The following is a 22,745-nucleotide window of genomic DNA, read 5'->3' as shown; positions in this document are numbered from 1 at the left end:
AGAAGAATGTTTGGCTCCGTGAATTGCCTGCATTCTGTTCAGACAGGACATTGGATGACAGAAAGGAAGATAAAACACAGAACTTTGGGGTCTGAATTAATGCTGGCTGAAAGGTATTGTCAGTAGAGTACAGAACAGTACAGTAGAGTAGACCCACATCTCCTCTCATTGTGTGCTTCTATAAATGGCTTATTACTCTAATGGCTATTGCAGGCTCTGAGGGGAGGGAAGCTGTTTCATGTGTTTGAGCGGTTTCCCTTCTTTTTGTGCATGTCCAATGGGTTTCCATGTGCTGTGGACCACAGGCATAAAATCACTGTAGCAGATCCAGGCTGGGTGGAGTGGGACCGCTGTCTGCTTTCCCTACTCTGTATTCCTTAAGGTCCTGTGTGTGTACCATATTGTCTGACTCTCAAATGGCTCCCTATTCCCTTTATAGTGCACTACTTTATACAAGGCCCATAGAGCTCTGGTCAAAAGTAGTGCACTATATAGGAAATAGGGAGCCATTTGGTATGCATCCTATGTACTGTAGTTCAGGGCAAGAGGATGTAGCTGGTTACAAGGGAAGGTTGTTGTAGTACTCAGCTGTGTGAAACCCACCCTGTCAGCTAACAGGACAGCTCTGTAAACAAAACCATCTGAGAACGTAGTAGGACTTAACAGTGAAGGACATGGACCTGGTGGCTGTAGCTACGCTGCAACAATATCCATCCCTGAATTCTAGTGGGGAAACCTGTCACCATGTACAGTAACAGTACAGTACAATAACCTCTACAGTGTTTATCCAGCATATCTCTCATCCTCGTCTCTCCCCTCTCAAAGCCACAGCACCACAGGTTTAGGTCTTTTTAGGAGATGCTAAATTGAACTAAACTATAGTTATGTTCCTGGCTGGACACTCCTGAAGTCTGATAGTATCACGGACACACACACACACACACACACACACACACACACACACACACACACACACACACACACACACACACACAGTCACAGTGGTTTGTTCTGTCTCTCTGCAGTCAGATATTGGAGGAGGAGAAGCTCCAGCAGAAGGAGAGGACACGTATGGAGATGAGACGTCAGGTCTCTGTGTCCTGGGACTCAGGGGGGCCTGACGAGGCGCCGCCTAAAGTAAGAGCTTACACACACACACACACACACATTCAACACCGATACCGATTATTGGAGGACCAAAAAGGCCGATACCGAATAATCAGCCTTTTTTTTTTTTTTTTTGTAATAATGACAATTACAACAATACTGAATGAACACTTATTTTAACTTAATATAATACATCAATAAAATAAATTTAGCCTCAAATAAATAATGAAACATGTTCAATTTGGTTTAAATAATGCAAAAACAAAGTGTTGGAGAAGAAAGTAAAAGTGCAATATGTGCCATGTAAGAAAGCTAACGTTTAAGTTCCTTGCTCAGAACATGAGAACATATGAAAGCTGGTGGTTCCTTTTAACATGAGTCTTCAATATTCCCAGGTAAGAAGTTTTCGGTTGTAGTTATTATAGGAATTATAGGACTATTTCTCTCTATACGATTTGTATTTCATATACCTTTGACTATTGGATGTTCTTATAGGCACTTTAGTATTGCCAGTGTAACAGTATAGCTTCCGTCCCTCTCCTCGCTCCTACCTGGGCTCGAACCAGGAACACATCGACAACAGCCACCCTCGAAGCAGCGTTACCCATGCAGAGCAAGGGGAACAACTACTCCAAGTCTCAGAGCGAGTGACGTTTGAAACGCTATTAGCGTGCACCCGCTAACTAGCTAGCCATTTCACATCGGTTACACCAGCCTAATCTTGGGAGTTGACAGGCTTGAAGTCATAAACAGTGCAATGAGCTGCTGGCAAAATGCACGAAAGTGCTGTTTGAATGAATGCTTGCGAGCCTGCGGCTGCCTACCACCGCTCAGTCAGACTGCTCTATCAAATCATAGACTTAATTATAATATAATAACACACAGAAATACGAGGCTTTGGTCATTAATATGGTTGAATCTGGAAACTATCGTCTTGAAAACACTGAAATACGGACCCGTTGCGTATTTTATCTAACTGGTGGCATCCCTAAGTCTAAATATTCCTGTTACATTGCACAACCTTCAATGTTATGTCATAATTACGTAAAATTCTGGCAAATTAGTTCGCAACAAGCCAGGCGGCCCAAACTGTTGCATATACCCTGACTCTGCGTGCAATGAACGCAAAATGACACAATTTCACCTGGTTAATATTGCCTGCTAACCTGGATTTCTTTTAGCTAAATATGCAGGGTTAAAAATATATATTTGTGTATTGATTTTAAGAAAGGCATTGATGTTTATGGTTGCAGCAACGTGTACCTAAGCGATTATATGCAACGCAGGACAGGCTAGATAACTACACGTGGTTGATGATATTACTATTTTAACTAGTGATTATGATTGATTGATTGTTTTTTATAAGATACGTTTAATGCTAGCTAGCAACTTACCTTGGCTTCTTACTGCATTCGCGTAACAGGCAGGCTCCTCGTGGAGTGCAATGTGAAGCAGGTGGTTAGAGCGTTGGACTAGTTAACCGTAAGGTTGCAAGATTGAATCTCCGAGCTGACAAGGTAAAAATCTGTCGTTCTGCCCCTGAACAAGGCAGTTAACCCACCGTTCCTAGGCGTCATTGAAAATAAGAACTTGTTCTTAACTGACTTGACTAGTTAAATAAAGGTAAAAACATATTCTTTTTTTAAACATTCGGCCAAATCGGCGTCCAAAAATACAGATTTTTCATTGTTATGAAAACTTGAAATCAGCCCTAATTAATCGGTCGACCTAATCGGAGACACACTCACAGATGCACCCTTTTAGACACACACACAGCGACTTTATGCCTTGGCCACAAGGAGGTCACAGACATCATCAACACCTATCTTGTCAGTTGGCTGCTCCCATTACAAGAGGAGTTTTCATGGTATGACATCTGTAAACACTGTACACAAATACAACAGTACAGTCAAGCTTGAGGCCTTAGTCAGTGACTCCCTCAGGAATTACACATAGAGTCAGGTGGGGTCTACATGCTTGCAGCCACAATTTCAGTTCTGCTGGTCAGACATTATTCTGAGGGAAACATTTACATTTTAGTCATTTAGCAGACACTCTTATCCAGAGCAACTTACAGTAGTGAATGCATACATTTCATACATTTTTTTTCCCCATACTGGTCCCCCGTGGGAATCGAACTCACAACCCTGGCGTTGCAAACACCATGCTCTACCAACTGAGCCACACAGGAACGTTCTTTGTAGCTTCACTTCTTCCATCCTCTAATGTTATTTAGAGAGCTTTCATTTTCTATCTGATATTCTAATGTAATTTCTGTTCCCAGTTTTCTCTCTGCTGCAGCTGTTCGCCTTATCTAAAGCCTTATCTATTGTTAACCCATGGTCCTATTCTCAGGAACTAGTCTCCACCATGGACAAACACTGCTGGCTGCTGTGACTGAACAGCTCTGTGTACAGCCACCATATCAACTCAGCAAAAAATTTAACGTCTTCTCACTGTCAACTGCGTTTATTTTCAGCAAACTTAACATCTGTAAATATTTGTATGAACAAAGCAAGATTCAACAACTGAGACATAAACTGAACAAGTTCCACAGACATGTGACTAACAGAAATGTGTCCATGAACAAAGGGGGGGTCAAAATCAAAAGTAACAGTCAGTATCTGGTGTGGCCACCAGCTGCATTAAGTACTGCAGTGCATCTCCTCCTCATGGACTGCACCAGATTTGCCAGTTCTTGCTGTGAGCTGTTACCACACTCTTCCACCAAGGCACCTGCAAGTTCCCGGTGTCACGTCCTGACCAGTAAGGGGTCATTTTGTTATTATAGTATGGTCAGGACGTGGCAGGGGTGTGTTTGATTTATGTGTCTTGGGTTTTTGGGTCATGTTCTATGTTGTCTATTTCTATGTTTGAATGTCTATTTAGTCTATTTCTATGTTCAGGTTTGGTTTGGCCTTCAATTGGAAGCAGCTGTTCTTCGTTGCTTCTAATTGGAGGCCATATTTAAGTAGGGGGTTTTTGTCACTGTGTTGGTGGGTAGCTGTTTCTATGTATAGCTGTGTAGCCTTACAGGACTGTTTTCGTCGTTGTTTGTTATTTTTTTGTTAAGTATTCACGTTTATTAAAATAAAAGAAGAAGATGAGCACTGCACCTGCTGCGCCTTGGTCCACTTTTTACGACACACCTGACAGAACTACCCACCTAACCAGGACCAAGCAGCGGGGATTGGAGCACCAGGGAGAGGGATGAACGACGATTCTGGGAGGACAAACTAAGGGAGCTAGAGGAGACCAGGAGGCACCCCCAAAAACATTTTTTTGGGGGGGCACACGGGGAGTTGGGCAGAGTCAGGATGCAGACCTGAGCCAACTCCCCATGCTTATTACAGGGAGCGACGGATCAAGAAAGCACCGAGCTATGCGGAAATGCGCACTGTATTGCCCAGAAGCAATCAAAGGCCGGTGCAATCAGTGAAAGCTCCTCAGTATGGCCAGGCTATGGTGAGCACTCAGCCAAGAAGGGTTATGCAGGCCGTATGGTCCAGACCTCCAGTGCATCTCCAGGGTCCAGTTTACCCTGTTCCTGCTCCTCGTACTAGCCCTGAGGTGCGTGTTACTAGGCTGGCGCCTCCAAAGCCAGCCCCACGCACCAGGCCTTTAGTGCGCCTGCCCAGTCCAGTACATCCTGTTCCTGCTCCTCGCACTAGCCCTATGGTGCGTGTCACTAGTCTGGCGCCTCCAAAGCCAGCCCCACGCACCAGGCCTTTAGTGCGCCTGCCCAGTCCAGTACGTCCTGTTCCTGCTCCTCGCACTAGCCCTATGGTGCGTGTCACTAGTCTGGCACCTCCAAAGCCAGTCCCACGCATCAGGCCTTCAGTGCACAGTCCCCGTCTAGAGCTTCCGGCGACAGTGCCCCGTCCAGTGCTTCGGCGACGTCCCACAGTCCGGAACCGACAGAGACGGCCCGCCAGTCCGGCGCAGCCAGAGACGGCCCGCCAGTCCGGCGCAGCCAGAGACGGCCCGCCAGTCCGGCGCAGCCAGAGACGGCCCGCCAGTCCGGCGCAGCCAGAGACGGCCCGCCAGTCCGGCGCAGCCAGAGACGGCCCGCCAGTCCGGCGCAGCCAGAGACGGCCCGCCAGTCCGGCGCAGCCAGAGACGGCCCGCCAGTCCGGAGCCTTCAGCGGATAGGTTAGGTTGGGACTAGGGCCAGAACCAGAGCCACCTCCGTAGGGGGGAGTTTGGGGAAGGTGGGTGGTTTGCACAGGAACCGTCGGTGACGGTGGCCACCCTCCCTTCCCTCCCTTTAGTTTTTTTTTGTTGTTGTGGGTTATTGTTGGGGTGTTTTGGTTAAGGTGCATTCGGGGTCTGCACCTTTGGGGGGGGGGGGATTACAGTCACGTCCTGACCAGTAAGGGGTAATTTTGTTATTATAGTATGGTCAGGACGTGGCAGGGGTGTGTTTGATTTATGTGTCTTGGGTTTTTGGGTAAAGTTCTATATCGTCTATTTCTATGTTTGAATGTCTATTTAGTCTATTTCTATGTTCAGGTTTGGTTTGGCCTTCAATTGGAAGCAGCTGTTCTTCGTTGCTTCTAATTGGAGGCCATATTTAAGTAGGGGGTTTTTGTCACTGTGTTGGTGGGTAGCTGTTTCTATGTATAGCTGTGTAGCCTTACAGGACTGTTTTCGTCGTTGTTTTTTTTGGTTAAGTGTTCACGTTTATTGAAATAAAAGAAGAAGATGAGCATTGCACCCGCTGCGCCTTGGTCCACTTTTTACGACGCACCTGACACCCGGACAATTCTGTGGGGAATGGCCCTAGCCCTCACCCTCCGATCCAACAGGTCCCAGACGTGCTCAATGGGATTGAGATCCGGGCTCTTCGCTGGCCATGGCAGAACACTAACAGTCCTGTCTTGCAGGAAATCACGAACAGAACGAGCAGTATGGCTGGTGGCATTGTCATGCTGGAGGGTCATGTCAAGATGAGCCTGCAGGAAGAGCACCGCATGAGGGAGGAGGATGTCTTCCCTGTAACGCACAGATTGCCTGCAATGACAACAAGCTCAGTCCGATGATGCTGTGACACACCGCCCCAGACCATGATGGACCCTCCACCTCCAAATCGATCCCGCTCCACAGTACAGGCCTCTGTGTAACGCTCATTCCTTCGACGATAAATGTGAATCCGACCATCACCCCTGGTGAGACAAAACCGCGACTCGTCAGTGAAGAGCACTTTTTGCCAGTCCTGTCTGGTCCAGCGACGGTGGGTTTGTGCCCATAGGCGACGTTGTTGCCGGTGATGTCTGGTGAGGACCTGCCTAACAACAGGCCTACAAGCCCTCAGTGCAGCCTCTCTCAGCCTATTGCAGACAGTCTGAGCACTGATGGAGGGATTGTGCGTTCCTGGTGTAACTTGGGCAGTTGTTGTTGCCATCCTGTACCTGTCCTGCAGGTGTGATGTTCGGATGTACCGATCCTGTGCAGGTGTTGTTACACATGGTCTGCCACTGCAAGGACGATCAGCTGTCCGTCCTGTCTCTCTGTAGCGCTGTCTTAGGCGTCTCAGTACGGACACTGCAATTTATTGCCCTGGCCACATCTGCAGTCCTCATGCCTCCTTGCAGCATGCCTAAGGCACGTTCACGCAGATGAGCAGGGACCCTGGGCATCTTTCTTTTGGTGTTTTTCAGAGTCAGTAGAAAGGCCTCTTCAGTGTCCTAAGTTTTCATAACTGTGACCTTAATTGCCTACCGTCTGTAAGCTGTTAGTGTCTTAACGACCATTCCACAGGTGCATGTTCATTAATTGTTTATGGTTCATTGAACAAGCATGGGAAACAGTGTTTAAACCCTTTACAATGAAGATCTGTGAAGTTATTTGGAGTTTTACGAATTATCTTTGAAAGACAGGGTCCTGAAAAAGGGACGTTTATAACCACCATTTCTCTTCTAATACTGTGTGATGACTATTGATGGGAACTATTTATCAAGAGACTATTTTATCAAGGGACTATTTTATCAAGGGACTATTTTATCAAGGGACTATTTTATCAAGGGACTATTTTATCAAGGGACTATTTTATCAAGAGACTATTTTATCAAGGGACTATTTTATCAAGGGACTATTTTATCAAGGGACTATTTTTATCAAGGGACTATTTTATCAAGAGACTATTTTATGTGACTACACTGTCCCCCCTTTACTGACTACCTTGCTCTTCTCCCCCACTGACTACCCTGCTCTCTTCCCACACTGACTACCTAGCTCTCCGCCCCACTGACTACCCTGCTCTCCTCCCCAGCTGACTTCCCTGCTCTCCTTCCCCATTAGTTTCTCTACCAGCTTTCTGCTTACTGCTTATCACCCAGCTGGCTTTGTTATGTCTCTGTCTGTGTGTCTGACCACATCTCCCTGTGTCTCAGTGTCTCTGTTCCCTTGTCTCCCTCCGTCTATCCGTCTGTCTGGTCCCTCCGTCTTCCCTGTCTGTCTGTCTGTCTGTCTGTCTGTCTGTCTGTCTGTCTGTCTGTCTGTCTGTCTGTCTGTCTGTCTGTCTGTCTGTCTGTCTGTCTGTCTGTCTGTCTCATCATCATCATGCTATACACATTGTGTGTGTCCTGTCTGCAACCCCCTGTCGGCCGTCGGCCGTCCTTGCAGCAAAGCTTTAGTCTGGAATGTCTGTCGGCGCCTATACCTCAACGCTTTGGCTTTCAGCCATCCCTGTGCTTTGGCTCTCAGCCCTCCCTGTGCTTTGGCTCTCAGCCCTCCCTGTGCTTTGGCTTTCAGCCCTCCCTGTGCTTTGGCTCTCAGCCCTCCCTGTGCTTTGGCTCTCAGCCCTCCCTGTGCTTTGGCTCTTAGCCCTCCCTGTGCTTTGGCTCTCAGCCATCCCTGTGCTTTGGCTCTAAGCCCTCCCTGTGCTTTGGCTCTCAGCCCTCCCTGTGCTTTGGCTCTCAGTCCTCCCTGTGCTTTGGCTCTCAGCCCTTCCTGTGCTTTGGCGGGCGCACCCCTCCCCACCACCGCTAGTACTACCCCCAACTGTCCTGCCCCCCCCCCCCCCCCCACCGTGCAGCCCTGAGGAGACCCTCCATGCCCCCTGCGGTGGTCAGGTCCTCTACCCCCACCTCCACACTGACAGGCTGCAGCCACCCCAAAAGCAGCAGCTGACCCATGCAGTCCACAGATCCATACATGCTGGTGGGACAGGACAGGACAGAGGGCCACAGCATTAAATGCATCAGAGCTGTAAAGGTTTTGACATACGCCACTCTAGTGGTGTCTCTCTGAAAGACACACAGCAGGGCTGGACACTGTCCAGTTCCAATCCAGGGATTTCAGTGTCAAGTTATGTAGAGAAATCACTGGCTGTTTCTCATAGGGCTCCTGTTAGGATGCAACAGTGATCCATTATAGTGCTATTTTACTTTGATAAGAGACACAAAATGGCTTCAAATCTAGTTAGGTGATTATTGTGGATTTGTTAAAAGCTGTCGGCTAAATACTTACACTGAATATGATGGCAAACACACTAGAGTAACATGAAATTACATTTAGAATTAAATAATGTTTTGGTCCATCGTAGATTTAGTGATTTTCTTTGTTGAATATTGTGACACTAAGCTGTTTGGAAAGCGGCATGTTGTCTTAACACATGCTAACACAATGTGCCTTGGCCTTGTGGGGGAAATGCTATTGAAATGTCCTCAGGTTGTCACTCACTTTCAGAGCCTGTGTAGGATGCTTGTGTAATCCTTGTCCCAAATGGCACCCTTTTCCCCTATGTAGTGTACTACTTTTGACCTGGGCCCATAGGGCTCTGGTGGAAGAAGGGCACTATGTTAGGGAACAGGGTTCCATTTGGGATGCAGTATACAGTACTGTACAGCAGGGTGACGTCAAACACATGGTGGTCTCCTCCCACCAGATCTCTGGATGATGCAATCCATTGTTATTCTACCATGAAAACATGCTGCTCTCATTGGTCCTTTTTCGACACGGTTGGTTGATGCTTCCATTTTCGTCATCTTAGCCATCCTAACGTTGTGTACAACCATGTAGAATCTCTTCCTGTTTTATGATGTTTCTATTGTACGTGTTCTAAATGAGTATCTGAACTCTGTATCTTGCACATCATTTCATTTCATTTCCACAGTGTTGTCACATGTTGTAACTTACAGCCTGTTCTGTTTCGTTCACTGTCTTTTGCTAATCGGGAGGTTTGGCCTCAAGAAGCTTACTGTGAAAAGGTCTGGAAGGTAGATGTCTCGCTATGATTAAATATAAGGAAAGTCTGAGTGCAATGCTAGGTGGAGGAGGAGATTGTTGCCTGCCTGCCTATCAATAAGTCACCCTGAATTGGAGATGATTATTCTACCCTCATCCCCCCCCCGCACCAAAAATAACCAGCAACTCTACTAAGTCCAGCACCAGAACTCTCATGTAACTTTTTTGTGGATGTTGAACTAACTGCCTGCTTGTTTCATAGCCTTTCTTTGTTTCCCTTTTGGACAGCTCTAACTCTGTCCACACACATTGCATCTGTAGTTTGTGTGTGTGTGTGTGTGTGTGTGTATGCCAGTCAGTGTGTGTGTGTGTGTGTGTGCCTAGCTCTATCTAACCCAGACCTAGCTATGGAGATTAAACAGCAGCAGCAGCATGTATTTAACAGAACTCTCTGTCTCTCTCTCTATAGCCCAGCAGACCAGGGTACCCAAGCCCACGCTCCAGTGAGGGGTTCTACCCCAGCCCACAGCACCTGGGGCAGCCCACCCACTACCAGGTAGAGCAAGGAGAGCTGGTGCACGGGGGGGCAGCCCACCCACTACCAGGTAGAGCAAGGAGAGCTGGTACACGGGGGGGCAGCCCACCCACTACCAGGTAGAGCAAGGAGAGCTGGTGCACGGGGGGGCAGCCCACCCACTACCAGGTAGAGCAAGGAGAGCTGGTGCACGGGGGGGCAGCCCACCCACTACCAGGTAGAGCAAGGAGAGCTGGTGCACGGGGGGCAGCCCACCCACTACCAGGTAGAGCAAGGAGAGCTGGTACACGGGGGGGCAGCCCACCCACTACCAGGTAGAGGAAGGAGAGCTGGTACACGGGGGGGCAGCCCACCCACTACCAGGTAGAGCAAGGAGAGCTGGTGCACGGGGGGGCAGCCCACCCACTACCAGGTAGAGCAAGGAGAGCTGGTACACAGGGGGGCAGCCCACCCACTACCAGGTAGAGCAAGGAGAGCTGGTACACAGGGGGGCAGCCCACCCACTACCAGGTAGAGCAAGGAGAGCTGGTACACGGGGGGGCAGCCCACCCACTACCAGGTAGAGCAAGGAGAGCTGGTACACAGGGGGGCAGCCCACCCACTACCAGGTAGAGCAAGGAGAGCTGGTACACGGGGGGGCAGCCCACCCACTACCAGGTAGAGCAAGGAGAGCTGGTACATGGGGGGGCAGCCCACCCACTACCAGGTAGAGCAAGGAGAGCTGGTACACGGGGGGGCAGGTAGCCTAGCAGTTAAGAGCGTTGGACCAGTAACCGAAATGTTACTGGTTTGAATCCCCGAGCCGACTAGGTGACAAATCTGTCGATGTACCGTTGAACGAGGCACTTAGCCCTAACTGCTCCTGTAAGTCGCTCTGGATAAGAGTGTCTGCTAAATGACTAAAATGTAAATGTTAAATGTGTTATAACAGCATAACCACTAGCAGGTAGAGCAAGGAGAGATGGTACATTGTGTTATAAAGTAGTTATAACAGCATAACCACTAGCAGGTAGAGCAAGGAGAGATGGTACATTGTGTTATAAAGTAGTTATAACAGCATAACCACTAGCAGGTAGAGCAAGGAGAGCTGGTACATTGTGTTATAAAGTAGTTATAACAGCATAACCACTAGCAGGTAGAGCAAGGAGAGATGGTACATTGTGTTATAAAGTAGTTATAACATCATTACCACTAGCAGGTAGAGCAAGGAGAGTAGGTACATTGTGTTATAAAGTAGTTATAACATCATTACCACTAGCAGGTAGAGCAAGGAGAGTAGGTACATTGTGTTATAAAGTAGTTATAACATCATTACCACTAGCAGGTAGAGCAAGGAGAGCTGGTACATTGTGTTATAAAGTAGTTATAACAGCATAATCAGTAGCAGGTAGAGCAAGGAGAGCTGGTACATTGTGTTATAAAGTAGTTATAACAGCATAACCACTAGCAGGTAGAGCAAGGAGAGCTGGTACATTGTGTTATAAAGTAGTTATAACAGCATAACCACTAGCAGGTAGAGCAAGGAGAGCTGGTACATTGTGTTATAAAGTAGTTATAACAGCATAATCAGTAGCAGGTAGAGCAAGGAGAGCTGGTACATTGTGTTATAAAGTAGTTATAACATCATTACCACTAGCAGGTAGAGCAAGGAGAGCTGGTACATTGTGTTATAAAGTAGTTATAACAGCATAACCACTAGCAGGTAGCCTAGCTACTACAACACACTGACAGAGAGACATGAGACAGTACCCTGTGTTTATACAGTAGTTATAACAGCATAACCACTAGCAGGTAGCCTAGCTACTACAACACACTGACAGAGAGACATGAGACAGTACCCTGTGTTTATACAGTAGTTATAACAGCATAACCACTAGCAGGTAGCCTAGCTACTACAACACACTGACAGAGAGACATGAGACAGTACCCTGTGTTTATACAGTAGTTATAACAGCATAACCACTAGCAGGTAGCCTAGCTACTACAACACACTGACAGAGAGACATGAGACAGTACCCTGTGTTTATACAGTAGTTATAACATCATAACCACTAGCAGGTAGCCTAGCTACTACAACACACTGACAGAGAGACATGAGACAGTACCCTGTGTTTATACAGTAGTTATAACATCATAACCACTAGCAGGTAGCCTAGCTACTACAACACACTGACAGAGAGACATGAGACAGTACCCTGTGTTTATACAGTAGTTATAACATCATAACCACTAGCAGGTAGCCTAGCTACTACAACACACTGACAGAGAGACATGAGACAGTACCCTGTGTTTATACAGTAGTTATAACAGCATAACCACTAGCAGGTAGCCTAGCTACTACAACACACTGACAGAGAGACATGAGACAGTACCCTGTGTTTATACAGTAGTTATAACAGCATAACCACTAGCAGGTAGCCTAGCTACTACAACACACTGACAGAGAGACATGAGACAGTACCCTGTGTTTATACAGTAGTTATAACATCATAACCACTAGCAGGTAGCCTAGCTACTACAACACACTGACAGAGAGACATGAGACAGTACCCTGTGTTTATACAGTAGTTATAACATCATAACCACTAGCAGGTCGCCTAGCTACTACAACACACTGACAGAGAGACATGAGACAGTACCCTGTGTTTATAGAGTAGTTATAACATCATAACCACTAGCAGGTAGCCTAGCTACTACAACACACTGACAGAGAGACATGAGACAGTACCCTGTGTTTATACAGTAGTTATAACATCATAACCACTAGCAGGTAGCCTAGCTACTACAACACACTGACAGAGAGACATGAGACAGTACCCTGTGTTTATACAGTAGTTATAACATCATAACCACTAGCAGGTAGCCTAGCTACGACAACACACTGACAGAGAGACATGAGACAGTACCCTGTGTTTATACAGTAGTTATAACAGCATAACCACTAGCAGGTAGCCTAGCTACTACAACACACTGACAGAGAGACATGAGACAGTACCCTGTGTTTATACAGTAGTTATAACATCATAACCACTAGCAGGTCGCCTAGCTACTACAACACACTGACAGAGAGACATGAGACAGTACCCTGTGTTTATACAGTAGTTATAACATCATAACCACTAGCAGGTAGCCTAGCTACTACAACACACTGACAGAGAGACATGAGACAGTACCCTGTGTTTATACAGTAGTTATAACATCATAACCACTAGCAGGTAGCCTAGCTACTACAACACACTGACAGAGAGACATGAGACAGTACCCTGTGTTTATACAGTAGTTATAACAGCATAACCACTAGCAGGTAGCCTAGCTACTACAACACACTGACAGAGAGACATGAGACAGTACCCTGTGTTTATACAGTAGTTATAACAGCATAACCACTAGCAGGTAGCCTAGCTACTACAACACACTGACAGAGAGACATGAGACAGTACCCTGTGTTTATACAGTAGTTATAACAGCATAACCACTAGCAGGTAGCCTAGCTACTACAACACACTGACAGAGAGACATGAGACTGTGTGTTTATACAGTAGTTAAAGCAGGCCTTTCCCTAGATGTCATGGGATTCTGTTTTGGTAGTTGGGATATTGGGGGTTCCATTACTAATTCGAAGGCCCCTGTCCTTCCCAGATGGCAGGATACCCAGGCCCCCACGGCATGCCCTCCATGACCAGTGGGATGTACCCTCCCCAGGCCTCCCACGATCCCCATGACACCTGGAACCACCACCGGCAGCAGGACCTCCCCATGTGGTCCCCCAACATGGAGGTAAGGATCTGGGGATGGACCAGTGTTGTACACCTGGTGCTCCCAGTAACAAGATGGTAATGTAGTAGCGATTGAGGTTGGTGAGGGACAATGCACTGATTCTCTCTCTCTCAATCTCTCTTTTTCTCTCTTTCCTTCTATCTCTCTCTCTCAATCTCTCTTGTTCTCTCTTTCTTTCTATCTCTCTCTCTCTCTCTCTCTCTCTCTCTCTCTCTCTCTCTCTCTCTCTTTCTGTGTCTGTCTGTCTCAGGACAGGGGGTCTCTGGACATGCAGGTGATGGGTCAGGTTCTCCCCCCCCTCCTGATGGAGGAACAGCTGATGATGCAACAGCAGCAGATGGAGGAGGACCAGCGGTGGCTGGAGCAGGAGGAACGCTTCCTGGTAATAACACACACTATATATACATACACACATACCACACACACACAGACACACTATATATACATACACCCATACCACACACACGCACTATATATACATACACACATACCACACACACACAGACACACTATATATACATACACACATACCACACACACACAGACACACTATATATACATACACCCATACCACACACACGCACTATATATACACATACACACACATATACAAGCACACACACACACAGACACACTATATATACATACACCCATACCACACACACGCACTATATATACATACACACACATATACAAGCACACACACACACACACACACACACACTATATATACATACACACATTCCACACACACACAGACACACTATATATACATACACCCATACCACACACACGCACTATATATACATACACACATACCACACACACACATACCACATACACACATATACACGCACACACACACACACACACACTATATATACATACACACAAACCACACACACCACGCACATACCACACACACACATAATCGTTGTACATACCTGCCCTCTGTAACCCCTCTGATAGTGATGCAGGAGATAACAGACTTGCCCCTTCATGTTCTGTTTTCAGGGTGTTTACTTACAACTGTAATGTCTGACACAAAGGTAGATCATCATTCCTTGGAAAGCCCTGTGTTAATTGTGCACAGATGTCGTACATTATGTTTTGCACTGGCTTCATACCCCTCAGTTATTTTAGTAGTACCGTATCATTATCTCTGAGATGTGTCCCAGAGCGCCTCAGTTCACTTCCTGGATCAGTTTTTACTTTCAACGGACAAAGACGTTTTAAGAGAAAGGGGGAAACAAAAACCATCGTCGTATGTTTTTCAGACCTTTGGCAAAGCTGTCAAGTTTTGTTTGTTCTCAAAGTTTTATAACTTTATAATGTGTGTGTGGTTTTGCCACCAAGTACTACGTCATGTTTTGCAGAGGGGTCAAATACTTATTTCCCTCATTAAAATGCAAATCAATTTCTAACATTTTTGACATGCGTTTTTCAGGATTTTTTTGTTGTTATTCTGTCTCTCACTGTTCAAATAAACCTACCATTCAAATTATAGACTGATAATTTCTTTGTCAGTGGGCAAACGTACAAAATCAGCAGGGGATCAAATACTTTTTTCCCTCACTGTGTGTGTGTGTGTGTGTGTGTGTGTGTGTGTGTGTGTGTGCGCGAGGGCGCACACAGGTGTGGCTAAAGCAAATTCCTAGCTAATGATAGTTTTGTCCCTCCATGCTGTGTCAAGTATGGTAAACTTATTTTGACCCACAGTTGGTGAAAGCCAAATGATCTTTGCTGGAAAGCTGAGTAGGTTGTATGTAGTTTAGACCCGTAGACACATTTCATAGAAGGGGAGGGACTACTAGAAGAAAGGAAGGAGAGGGAGAGAGAGGGTGAGAGAGCGAGAGGTGGAGAGATAGAGATAGCGAGGGATAGAGAGAGAGACAAAGAGGGAGGAAGAGAGAGAGGCAGGCGAACAGAGAAAGACCGCTATCTGGCTGCATGTTCACTTTGTGTGAGACAGTCAGCGAGCCAGTCAGTCAGTAAGTCAGCGAGCCAGTCAGTCAGTCAGTCAGTCAGTGAGCCAAGCCGTGTAAACAGGAGTAAAAGTGGGGAACCTCTCTCATCCTGTTGATGGAATTCCTAGCAGCTCGCTCCATGCTCTCCTCCCAGGCACTGAAACACCCAGCACAGAACAGCAGTCCAAAGGATGCAGGTTTTCAAGTCCTGCCTCGGAAAACTGGTACAGCATTAGGGAAGGAGGGAGGGAAGGAGAGAGGAATGCCAGTAGTTTGGCAGGCAGCTGGAGTGAGACTGAAGTTTTAATAAGTTAACGGGCAAAGCAGCAGCAGGAGTACATTTGCTGCGCTGCGGGATTCTAGCTGTGTACATCTGTTCCTTCTGTGTTGAAGTGTTACAAAGATAAATAATTGAATGTGTCTACTACTGTAATGTTAAATATATTAGCATACTAGAAAAAATATTAGCATACTAGAAAAAATATTAACATACTAGAAAAAATATTAACATACTAGAAAAAATATTAACATACTAGAATTGATGCGCATCAAGAAATAACAGCGACAAGTGCACTGGAAAACCATTTAAAATAACTTTCGGTGCGTTACAGCGCATTAGATAAAGTCCCTCAGAAGATGTGGTTTTAGCTGCAATCTAATGTCGACTTAGCTTGTGGAAAACGGTATCGAGCGAGGTGAGGGTGTTACGCATGCGTAGTTGTTGGGTCTCGAGCTTTCTGCAAGTTGGATGAGCAGCGCATTTACCTCAGCAACAGAAAGTCACTTCAACGCCTAGCTAGCTTACATTAGCTGAAACCCAATACAACACACACACAAATAATAATGACGACTCCAAGGATCAAGTGGAGAATGTCTCTTGTTACCATTTTGTCCTGTGTTTACGTAGCAGTGATTTGTATTTGTCATGATATTGTATATTAATTTAGATTTGATCTGACTGATTTGAATATCAGTGCATCAGATGTCATACCACTGTTATAGCAAAGTAATATCCATTATCACTGTGATATAGAGAAATAAGGATTGTTTTCCACTTTGAAATCAGTCTGATCATTTGTTTGTTTGTTTGTTTGTTCGATCATTCATTTAACCTGCTGTCTCTCTCTCGGTCACAACCAGAAGCCGGATTCAAGGAATTCCAGAGGCAGCATTGACCGGGATGACTGCATCCTCCAAGGCCCAGTAAGTCTCCTCTTTCTACTTGGTTTTCCTGGATGGAATAACAGTCAACGCTATCTCCTTTTCTCTTTACCTCTCTCACAAATATGCAAAATACCTTGGGCTTTCACTCAAAAGAAGTTAAAGAGATTTTGTCTGGGGGGGTTCCCGTCAATGTCTCTCTGTTGTCTGTGCTTGTTGTACCACTCCTAGCCTGGGGTTGTGTATGAGTTATACAGTGAGTCAGTGAGTATTACAGTGAGTCAGTCGTACAGTGGGAGAGAACACTCCCAGACAGCCTGTGTAGTAATTCTAGAGGCTCAAGTCAATCAAACCAGTATTTCTGTATTTACGCTGTAGTGCACTATATTAGCAGGCAGAAATGTTTTCCTTACTGAATGGCTTTGTGGTAAAATAGCAACAGACAGATAGATGCTATAAGTTTTTAAAACACGACTTGGGCTCAGAGAGCTTCAACATATAAATGCATAATAGATACAGTGCATTCGGAAAGTATTCAGACCCCTCTTTTTCCACATTTTGTTACGTTACAACCTTATTCCAAAATGTATTAAATAAATACAAATTCCCATCAATCTACCCATAATACCCCATAATGACAAAGCATAAACAGGGTTTTTGAAATTTTTTCAAATGTATTAAAAATAGAAAACTGAAATACCTTATTTACATAAGTATTCAGACCCTTAGCTATGAAACTCAAAATTGAGCTCAGGTGCGACCTATTTCCATTGATCATCCTTGAGATGTTTCTACAACTTGATTGTTGTCCAGCTGTAGTAAATTCAATTGATTGGACATGATTTGGAAAGGCACACACCTGACTATATAAGGTCCCACAGTTGACAGTGCATGTCAGAGCAAAAACCAAGCCATGAGGTCGAAGGAATTGTCCGAAGAGCTCCGAGACAAAATTGTGTCAAGGCACAGATCTGGGGAAGGGTACCAAATAATATCTGCAGCATTGAAGGGCCCCAAGAACACAGTGGCCTCCATCATTCTTCAATTAAGTTTGGAACCACCAAGACTCTTCCTAGAGCTGGCCACCCAGCCAAACTGAGCAATCGTGGAAGAAGGGCTTTGGTCAGGGAGGTGACCAAGATCCTGATGGTCACTCTGACAGAGCTCCAGAGTTCCTCTGTGAAAATGGGAGAACCTTCCAGAAGGACAACCATCTCTGCAGCACTCCACCAATCAAGCCTTTATGGTAGAGTGGCCAGATGGAAGCCACTCCTCAGTAAAAGGCACATGACAGCCCGCTTGGAGTTTGCCAAAAGATACCTAAAGGACTCTCAGACCATGAGAAACAAGATTCTCTGGACAGATGAAACCAAGATTGAACTCTTTGGCCTGTATGCCAAACGTCACGTCTGGAGGAAACCTGGCATCATCCCTACGGTGAAACATGGTGGTGGCTGCATCATGCTGTGGGGATGTTTTTCAGCAGCAGGGACTGGGAGACTAGTCAGGATCAAGGGAAAGATGAACAGAGCAAAGTACAGAGAGATCCTTGATGAAAACCTGCTCCAGAGCACTCAGGACCTCAGACTGGGGTGAAGGTTCACCTTCCAACAGGACAACGACCCGAAGTACACAGCCAAGACAATTCAAGAGTGGCATTCTCTTAGCTGTGCAGCAACGCTCCCCATCCAACCTGACAGAGCTTGAGAGGATCTGCAGAGAAGAATGGGAGAAACTCCCCAAACACAGATGTGCCAAGCTTGTAGCTTCATACCCAATAAGACTCGAGGTTGTAATCGCTGCCAATGGTGCTTCAACAAAGTACTTAGTAAAGGGTGTAAATACTTATGTAATTGTGATAAAAACTTTGTTTTTCCAAAATGTGTAAAAAGTCAAGGGGTCTGAATACTTTCTGAATGCACTGTACATGCTTACTACATAAGCACGTTTTCTGTATTTGTTTTAGCACTCTGGGGATTTACCTTCAACTGGAAAAGGGAAAGTCAAGGGGTTAACAGATTCACACAGATCATCTTGGGACCAACAATTGTAAATATATATTGATAATTTAAAAAAAGAGAATGGTTGAAGATTTAGTCTTTGCTCTTTGAATTCACGTTAGGAAACCAACATGTTTACTGGGCTTAAAAGGAGAAGAAAAGAACACTGACTGATATGAAGGAATATCCATCTGTTCTCATGTATAGAATATATCATGTAGAACTATCTGAATATAGAATGTAGAACTGTTTGAACATAGAATGTAGAACTATTACAACATAGAATGTAGAACTATTACAACATAGAATGTAGAACTATTACAACATAGAATGTAGAACTATTAGGACATAGAATGTAGAACTATTAGGACATAGAATGTAGAACTATTAGGACATAGAATGTAGAACTATTAGAATGTAGAACTATGAGAACATCGAATGCAGAACTATTAGGAGATAGAATGTAGAACTTTTAGAACATAGAATGTAGAACTATTTCATTTGTTCCCTGTCATTGCTCAGTATCATTACATTGAGCTGTATGGACAGCTGTGTTCTGAGCTGCATGGACCATTAGAAGGGTATAGCCCCAAACCAAACCCACTCTTAGTTTAAAACACCGCCCGCATTAATGCAGCAGCTCTCATGCAATCCACTCTATTTTACTGGGCAATTTGCAAAACCAAAATGTTGCTTCATGGCGAGATAACTGTCAGAATCTTTCTCCCTGATAATAATTATAGCCAGGCAGAGGATGAAGCCAAGGAGTGATGGATAGCCGTTTAGCATGTTGAGTTGATGCACAAAAATATTGAATACAACTCTCAATAACCTCTAGGCTATTCTGTAAACTTCAATCAGCAAGTGTTTTATTGACTTACATTTAAACAGGGAATACTGCATATGGTCTGTTCTACAGTTTGTTTTAGGGCTATCACAGTAAAGCAGAGATGTGTTTTTACTGTGGAACACCATGTAAACTGGTGGTTGGCTGTGGTCCGGTTAGGTCTGTGAATCTAAGCAGCAGGAGTATTTTGAGTGTTGGTGGAGAGACCACAACAACACAGATGACACCAGAGAGACTGCTCACTGGGATGTTGTGGAAAAACACTGTTGGAAATGTGGAATGAATCCTGCTGGTTTATTTCAACTGCTTGTTTGTGTTTGTTTGTGCAGACAGGAAACCAGCACATATACCAACCCATAGGCAAACCAGGTAATGTCTCAGCCAATGTAATTACAGGTTTACCTTACACGTATTGTTTTCACTGTTCCCCTGGTTCTCTGGCTCTAACTCTGACTGGCTCTAACTCTGACTGACTCTGACTGGCTCTAACTCTGACTGGCTCTAACTCTGACTGGCTCTAACTCTAACTCTGACTGGCTCTAACTCTAACTCTGACTGGCTCTAACTCTGACTCTGACTGGCTCTAACTCTGACTGGCTCTAACTCTGACTGGCTCTAACTCTGACTGGCTCTGACTCTGACTGGCTCTAACTCTAACTCTGACTGGCTCTAACTCTGACTGGCTCTAACTCTGACTGGCTCTAACTCTAACTCTGACTGGCTCTAACTCTGACTGGCTCTAACTCTGACTGGCTCTAACTCTAACTGGCTCTAACTCTAACGCTGACTGGCTCTAACGCTGACTGGCTCTAACTCTGACTGGCTCTAACTCTGACTGGCTCTAACTAACTCTGACTGGCTCTAACTAACTCTGACTGGCTCTAACTCTGACTGGCTCTAACGCTGACTGGCTCTAACTCTGACTGGCTCTAACTCTGACTGGCTCTAACTCTGACTGGCTCTAACTCTGACTGGCTCTAACTCTGACTGGCTCTAACGCTGACTGGCTCTAACGCTGACTGGCTCTAACGCTGACTGGCTCTAACGCTGACTGGCTCTAACGCTGACTGGCTCTAACTCTGACTGGCTCTAACTCTAACTCTGACTGGCTCTAACTCTGACTGGCTCTAACTCTAACTCTGACTGGCTCTAACTCTAACTCTGACTGGCTCTAACTCTGACTGGCTCTAACTCTGACTGGCTCTAACTCTGACTGGCTCTAACTCTAACTGGCTCTAACTCTAACGCTGACTGGCTCTAACGCTGACTGGCTCTAACTCTGACTGGCTCTAACTCTGACTGGCTCTGACTAACTCTGACTGGCTCTAACTCTGACTGGCTCTAACTCTAACTGGATCTAACTCTGACTGGCTCTAACTCTGACTGGCTCTAACTCTGACTGGCTCTAACTCTGACTGGCTCTAACTCTGACTGGCTCTAACTCTGACTCTGACTGGCTCTAACTCTCACTGGCTCTAACTCTGACAGGCTCTAACTCTGACTCTGACTGGCTCTAACTCTGACTGGCTCTAACTCTGACTGGCTCTAACTCTGACTCTGACTGGCTCTAACTCTGACTGGCTCTAACTCTGACTCTGACTGGCTCTGACTCTGACTGGCTCTAACTCTGACTGGCTCTAACTCTGACTGGCTCTAACTCTGACTGGCTCTAACTCTGACTGGCTCTAACTCTAACGCTGACTGGCTCTAACTCTGACTGGCTCTAACTCTGACTCTGACTGGCTCTGACTCTGACTGGCTCTAACTCTGACTGGCTCTAACTCTGACTGGCTCTAACTCTGACTGCCTCTAACTCTGACTGCCTCTAACTCTGACTGGCTCTAACTCTGACTGGCTCTAACTCTGACTGCCTCTAACGCTGACTGCCTCTAACTCTGACTGCCTCTAACGCTGACTGGCTCTAACGCTGACTGCCTCTAACTCTGACTGCCTCTAACGCTGACTGGCTCTAACGCTGACTGGCTCTAACGCTGACTGGCTCTAACGCTGACTGGCTCTAACTCTGACTGGATCTAACTCTGACTGACACCGACTCTAACTCTGACTGGCTCTGACACTGACTCTAACTCTGACTGGATCTAACTCTGACTGACACCGACTCTAACTCTGACTGGCTCTGACACTGACTCTAACTCTGACTGGCTCTGACACCGACTCCGACACCGGCTCTAACTCCAGCTCTAACTCCGACTGACTCCAACCGACTCCGACACCGGCTCTAACTCCAGCTCTTAGTCCGACTGACTCCAACCGACTCCGACTCTGACACGACTCTGACTCTGACTGGCTCTATCTCTGACTGACTCTGACTAACTCTGACTCCCTCAACTGTTCTAGCACATTCCTCAACCATTTGAACTGCTAAACTATGTTGACAGGCTGACAATTTGACTATTTCTGCTAGGCCTGTATTAGTTTATGTTGCCATAATAGTAGATATTTGATAGGAATTCCGTTGAATCTGTGAGAGTTTGATAAGGAATGCTACATTCCTGTGCATCTTCCATATAGTCATGCATTGGTTTTATTCCTTATGAAACTGATGATGGGTCCTTTGCCTCAACAGAACTTGCATATATTGTACTATATGTTGTAGTTTAAGTATCTGTTTATTCTGTTGTACTCAAGTATGTGATGGGTCCTTTGCCTCAACAGAACATGCAGCTCCACCAAAGAAACCTCCCCGTCCTGGAGCCCCCAGTCACCTGGGTAGTCTGGCCAGCCTGAACCCCGTGGACAGCTACAATGAGGGAGTGAAGGTAAGCTGATGCTCACATGTTTATTCTACCATATCTACCAATCAAACTTTACACGCATTCTACAACAATCCAGTGATTTGGCTTTATCGCTCAATTTAAGCCCACAGATGTACAACATGTCTCAAAGTTGTTTCAATTTATTTGTAGTTATTGTGTTGGTATTTTACTTTTTCATGTGCACTCCAAAACAAAGTGTTCATCCATCATTTTAAAGCTAGAATCCTTCATTGAAATGATAACAAAGTGGTTCACCCCAGCTCTGTTTTGGTAAAAAGCTGAGGGATTGACCTGGAGAAATGTAACCACATTCAAATTCATAGACAGGGCTGTGGATGCAAGGACTGACCATCCATGATATCAACATGATAGTTGTAACCATGTTTT

The 22,745-nt window shown here is 45.6% G+C and overlaps 1 protein-coding gene and 1 long non-coding RNA gene across 10 annotated transcripts in view; one reads left to right on the top strand and one right to left on the bottom strand.

The window, feature by feature from the left end:
- Window positions 1-22,745, top strand: part of LOC115185451 (focal adhesion kinase 1) — a 136,761-nt gene that overhangs the window by 108,502 nt on the left and 5,514 nt on the right. For all 9 annotated transcript variants that reach the window (XM_029745768.1, XM_029745767.1, XM_029745766.1 and 6 more), the window contains 7 exons: window positions 1,026-1,137; window positions 9,764-9,850; window positions 13,469-13,606; window positions 13,857-13,988; window positions 16,714-16,776; window positions 19,911-19,950; window positions 22,258-22,361. In XM_029745768.1, coding sequence (XP_029601628.1) covers window positions 1,026-1,137; window positions 9,764-9,850; window positions 13,469-13,606; window positions 13,857-13,988; window positions 16,714-16,776; window positions 19,911-19,950; window positions 22,258-22,361 — 676 coding nt within the window. The remainder of the gene's footprint in view (window positions 1-1,025; window positions 1,138-9,763; window positions 9,851-13,468; window positions 13,607-13,856; window positions 13,989-16,713; window positions 16,777-19,910; window positions 19,951-22,257; window positions 22,362-22,745) is intronic.
- On the bottom strand, window positions 13,815-16,899 carry LOC115185556 (uncharacterized). The gene is made up of 2 exons (XR_003875200.1): window positions 16,711-16,899; window positions 13,815-13,985 (listed from the first exon to the last, which is right to left on the bottom strand). It is a non-coding gene; the product is annotated as an uncharacterized LOC115185556 (long non-coding RNA).

The sequence above is a fragment of the Salmo trutta genome, chromosome 3, assembly GCF_901001165.1.
Source record: "Salmo trutta chromosome 3, fSalTru1.1, whole genome shotgun sequence".
Classification (NCBI taxonomy): Eukaryota; Metazoa; Chordata; class Actinopteri; order Salmoniformes; family Salmonidae; genus Salmo; species Salmo trutta.
This window is presented reverse-complemented; position numbering and strand designations above follow the sequence as displayed.